Below are 5,864 nucleotides of genomic sequence, written 5' to 3' on the forward strand. Positions count from 1 at the left end.
CGTTGCGTTGTGACTGCCAATTTATGGTAGCTTAGACAAGAAGTTGCTTTGTGTTATACAGTAGGTGGAGTAACCTTTGACTTGTTAACTTGGAGTTATTTGGATATCATGATGCTTCACTTAATTACTTCTATGATAATTGTTTAAAAAAAAAATCAGCGTGCTAAACTAGATACTCTTTTTATCGTTACAAGGCTGTCTTTCTGGAATTATAAGGTATGTTGAGTAACATGTGTTTCTTTTTCTTAGAACCAACACAGATATACAGATTTCTACGTACCCGGAATCTAATAGCAGTGAGTAATTGGTCTTTATCACTCCATTATTTTGGGCTTGTAGGAAATTTTAATTAAAGCATAACCTTTTTCTTTTTTTTTTTTCCTGCAGCCAATATTTTTGCACAGAACTCTCACTTACATGTCCCACAGAAACTCCCGAACAAATATCAAAAGGTAAAATTGTTTTTTGAAAAGTAATCCTAAAATGTTAACCAAGTAGCAGAAGTTCAAAAAATAGTGGAAGGTGACCTCCTCTTTTCATGAGGTGTGTAAAACATGACCTTTTCTTTATGAAGAACTTAAAAAATTCATACCTCACTTTACAGTTGATTTCTGAGACCTAAGAACTTTTCTGCAACATTAAGGGTGTGTGTGACTTTATGCTTGTGACTTCTGGTCATACCAGTACTCAAACGTGGATAACTATCCACAGAGTCCTAACTGATTCTCCCATCTTTGTTTTCTGTTTTGGGGGAGAACTTCTTAGAAAACAAACAAAACCCTAATGTCTGAGCTTTTGTGATCAATGGTGCTTGATTATAAGCATATGAAACATTTTAGTTTAAACTGTAACCTAACTGCTTATTTAAAAAAAAAACAACAAACACAAAACTATGGGGTTTGTGTATTAGTCTTGGAAGGATCCAGTAATTATTTCTGTAATTATGTTATAGCATTTTACAAAAAATCCAGCAAATGCTTTCAAAAGGCCGCTTTGAACTGGATATATCTGAGAAATGGGCTTGAGTTTTGGCATTGCAAAATAGTCATTCCTGTCATGTGAGATGCTACAGCTGTATGTCAGTAGACTTTAAAATATATAAATACTGCAGAGTGAAAAGTGCAGTGTACATTATTTATTAGCAGAATCACAAAGTCCTTTCAGTTACTTCCCCCTCACTGAAAATCATTTGTTATACTTCACATTTTTTTTTTTGTAGCCTGAACGTTTATTTTAAAATATTTTAACACTAAAGTTCTTATTGCTTAGAAACAGTTGCTGTGGGACTGAAATACTTAATCATGAACACTTAAGGAATAGCAATAAAATCTGATTATGCAGACAATTCTAATTTAAACTATATTTGTATCTAAGGAAGGTAATATTTGAATGATCTGTTTAGCAATAGAATTTGTATGGTTTTATTTAAATTAAGCTATATTTGGCATTCTCAGATCTCTTGGATATTGTTTAACCTTGTATTGTAGCATTAGAGCTAATTGTAACTTTTTCTTACAGCTGAGTCTGTAACATACAACTTCAGGTACTTAGGATGGCTAATAGATTTTTTTTTTTTTAATTTTTATTTTCCAAACTTGAAGTTGCTACTTACTTTTTCTTACAAGAGTTACCAAAGTGAATTATTTGCTTATTTTAAAATAAGGCAGAGTCAAATTTTAAGAAGTAATGCTCAAGGTGCTTGGTTTGGGTTTTTTTTAACTAGAATTGTGCAACAGGAAGGTCTTGCTTATAACTTATATTAACTTACAGTTGATTGAAATGCATCTGTTCTCTTACCTGAATCTGTTTCTTTGGCTATCTGCTGTAGTTGCTGGGAAACAAGAAATGGTACTTTGCGTGTACATTGTGTTGTCTGCTGTTCCAAATTCCAGTTCAGTTCAGCTGCACAAGGAATGCTTAGTTTCTCTTTGAAACATACTAATTTTTACTAGTTCCCTTAACACTTTGTTTTATAATTGTGATTTTAGTTAGGTAGTGTTCTAATAACAGACAGATTAATAGCCATTTCACTAGTTTTTTTTGGTGATACTGACTTATTGAAATCATTCTGGTAATTAGGTCTTGGAAGATTTAAGTAAAACATTTCGGTATGTTTTCTTTATAAAAGCCAATAACTCAACAGAAGTGAGCTAGCATAGTTGAGGGGAGAAAAACAGAACGTAATTGCGAAGAAGTGCATTCTTCTCCCCTGGGTCCCTTCCTCCCACCTTTCCATGCTCTGTCAGTACTGTGGTCCTTCTATTTTGGCCTAGTTCAAACCACAAAAGTTGTAGTTTAAAGGTAGTTGGGCTATTAAGATGTAGCAGCAAAACTGAGAGACTGTGGGAAAACAGTGTCAGCTGAACTTCCAGAGGAGGCTAGCAGGATGGTTGTTTGCTGATCTGTGCTGGTAAACACTTTCAAATGTGCACAGACCTTAATTGCCGTTCTTCGTTCAGTAGTTCAGTAGTTAAGGTATGTGATCCTGTTATTCTGGTGAAAAAGTGGCATTAAAAGAGGAAAAATACCTGAACTAGACTAGAAGATCTTACTGAGGTTTATATTAGGAAAAATGTATGAACCTGACTTCAGTATAGCGAAAATATTAGTAGAGTTCTCTTTGCAAAGAGTATCTTTTGGAACTACATCATTGTTAGCCTGCTTATGTGGACCATGACTATACATGTGTATTTATTTATTCTTCTAGAACCTCTTAAGTCTGCCATTTTTAAATTCCTGATCATTGTTTTGATTGCCATTTCAGTAAACACTATCATATGTAAAATATAAAGAAGTTATCGTCAAACTTTACAGAACTTAACTATCATAGTAGTAATTATAGCTCCACATCTTTTGTCTTTAGCTCTATGGTAGTCTGAGAAAAATGCTGGACAAATTTATCACATGGAAGTAGGGAAGTAAAACTCCATTTTTACAAAAAAATTATCCATTGATGTCGGTCAGTAGGTTTAATGCTGAGTAAGTACGTGTAAAGACTAGAAAGCTTAGAGTATAGAGAAATGTTGATAGGGAGTAAATCAATGGGTGTATGTCAACTTGGGCTAAAAAAGTATTGAAGTTGCTGCTTGTCTTTGGAGAGGTAATACGCTTGGGTCAAGTGATACTTGATGGAGAATTGAAATGGGCTTTCCGCCTGTGGGTCTGTCTTCAGGTGTTACTGTATTATTAGACCAAATGATGGCATTGCAAAGAAGTTACTGTTAATAAAAGTTGCTTCCCACACAGTATTTGGAGAAAGGAATAATTTTTTTATTTATTGGCAGAGTAATGGCCTGCTATGATGTGACTTAATACTTTGCTAATTATTACTGTGCTTGACTGGAATAAGAGTGGGTGGAGAAAGGAATGCGCAAGATGCGCGTATTTGCAGCACAGGTAAATGCTGTCTTGAAAATCCTGGGCATTAGGGATGGTTATTACAAAAATTTTGTCTTTTATGCATGGGAACATGGTAACATAAAAATAGTAATTCAGTTTAAAGGAACCTCTGTATTTTTTTAAATGTTCTTACGAGTTAACTTCAAAGGCAACAATTTTGATTTAATGTGTTTCTTGCTTACTATTTTTAGATTTTCTGAAAGATTTTTAGGAGGACTCTTGTTTTAACTAACTTGAGTTTGACATTAGGAAAGGTGGTGTCATTGTTCTTTCTGGATTGGTAATGCTCACAAATATTAAATGCAGGCTTTGTCAGATACCAGTGTATTTTATGAAAGTTATTAAACTTTCCACCATTCCTGAAACATGTTTGTCTCTTAGCTGGTTTCTGGCTCATATTCCGGTTCATAACTTCGCTCTAGAGCTGTTTGAAGCATTTCTTTAGGCTTAAGAAAGCCTTCTAAAGATAAATGTATAACTTGCTGTAATCAGCCACGGCTGATTTTGATGAGCTTGGGCAAAGCGCAGGGAGAGACTTTTTACATTAGAATCTGAAACTTTCAACGAATTCCTGTGTTCTTAACATCTCTTGCTTTAAAGCTGAGTGTTACAGTGTTCGTTTTAATAATCCCACATCTTAGTGTAGGTGAGTCAGTTCTTGAATCCATCATCTGTGTGAACCTTAGGCTGAGTAGAGCTTTGAATCAATGATTGTTTACTACACAAATCATAATTATTTTTCTCCTTGTTATCTGACTGCAGCCCTGTACTTGGGTAGTGTTTTTTGTCCAGTGTTACTGTTTAGCCACCATGTGATTTGTAACTAAATCATTCATATGCATTACATGCTGAATGTGGACAATGTATGACATCAGTGTTTCCTTAGTCAGGATATTTCTGTAGACGATGCTTCCCACTTCCCCAGGTCATGTTGTCGTCATTCCCCCCCCGCAAGAAATCCAGTATTTGGCAACAGCCTGTGTTCTTCTTATTTCATTTTTCTAAGGTGTAAATGTAAAGGAAGAATGCCCTCGCAGCTCTTGCCTTGTCCCTCTAGTCTAGTGCAATTCTGTTGGCATCTAGGTCCAAGCGTTAATTTTCCTGTAAAGAAAATTTGAAAGACTGTTCTGGAAACTATTAAATAACTTCTGTTCATGAGTGAACTTTATTTAGAAATGAACATTAAGTTGTATGTATGGTAGAACAGGCAGAACATATGAGCATGAACAGACTGATGTCAGAATGACAGAGAGAAATGATTTGAAGTGATTATTCTCTGTGACATTGTTGTCATTGGTTGTCATCATCCCCTCTGTTTCCTGGGGAGCGCGCTCTAGAAGTAGCTTCAGAATTCATTGTTCTTTGAATTGTCCATTTAATATAACTTTTGGGGGAAACAAGGGGGTTTACTTATAATTAGGTTTTTAACTGAGTCATCAGATATGGTTTTAAGTGTTTTTCATTATGATCAAGATTAAAATAGTAATGACTGAAGAGCTGACATGTAAGTTCCTAGTAGGTATAAGTGTCACTAAAGCGGGGAGATTTCTTTGACCAAAGCTGAAATGTGTTTACATGTGTTCATGGCAAGGTTTGAATATGTTGCTGTTAAATGACACTTCCTATGAGCAGCAAGATTACTTCTGAAAGGTCTGGTTTTAATTCTTTGTATTATTTTGATACTGTTTGAGAAGCTGTATTGCAGTTGTGTCCATACAACACCAGTGTGCTACCTGGCCTAAAAAGGGTGCTTTCTGAACAGAAGGCTAAAATTGTGTATATATAGACAGTTTTTGACTGAAAACCAGGTCAAAGTTTAGGCTGAATAAATGTTCTTGTTACATATTACGGGAATAGTGTCTCTGTGAAACTATTCTTTCTGCTTTTTTTTCCCCGCAGGAAAACATTCAAAGTAGATGACATGTTATCAAAAGTAGAGAAAATGAAGGGAGAACAAGAATCTCACAGGTACTGTCCTGTACATATATTTGTGTGTGTATGTACAATGAGCATGTGCTAAATCAAAAGTCTTTTTGATGGCTAAAATCAAAGTGATAGAGTAATTATTAGAAGCAAGGCACTTACTGTTTGAAATCTGGCTTCCAAAATCTTAAAATGTGTGTATGTATGCTGGTCACTGAAAAACTTGGAGAAAAGCAGTATCGGTATAAACTTTCAATATTTGTTGTGCTGTTTCTTGAGATGTGTACAGAAGCCTCAAATAGGTATTTGCCTTAACTTTTTTTTTTAAGACTGTCAGTTGTGTCAGTAACTAAGGTATGTATGCTGGAATTAAAAACAAAAAAAAGGCAGATTTGGGAAAATACCGTGAAGTTACAGTATTTGGGGGTTTTACGGTTGCTCTTTTTAACCTTATGTTCATAGATGTGTGTGTGTGTAAAAAAAAAAAAAAAAAAAAAAAAAAAAAACCCAAAAAAAACCCCAAAACAAAAAAAAACCAAAAA

At 34.7% G+C, this 5,864-nt stretch overlaps 1 protein-coding gene across 2 annotated transcripts in view; it reads left to right on the plus strand.

Annotated features, from left to right (window-relative positions):
* The first annotated feature begins 254 nt into the window (after positions 1–254).
* SUZ12 (SUZ12 polycomb repressive complex 2 subunit) overlaps positions 255–5,864 on the plus strand; it is a 33,596-nt gene continuing 27,986 nt past the window's right edge. The window contains exons 1-3 of one of the 2 annotated variants that reach the window (XR_004841630.1): positions 255–296; positions 388–452; positions 5,299–5,367. Coding sequence is in view for 1 of the 2 variants with exons in the window: in XM_009636011.2 (XP_009634306.2) it covers positions 418–452; positions 5,299–5,367 (104 nt within the window). In the remaining variant the exon portion in view is untranslated. The remainder of the gene's footprint in view (positions 297–387; positions 453–5,298; positions 5,368–5,864) is intronic. The other variant, XM_009636011.2, reaches the window with a different exon arrangement.

The sequence above is a fragment of the Egretta garzetta genome, unplaced genomic scaffold, assembly GCF_000687185.1.
Source record: "Egretta garzetta isolate BGI_Z169 unplaced genomic scaffold, ASM68718v1 scaffold213, whole genome shotgun sequence".
In the NCBI taxonomy this organism is placed as follows: Eukaryota; Metazoa; Chordata; class Aves; order Pelecaniformes; family Ardeidae; genus Egretta; species Egretta garzetta.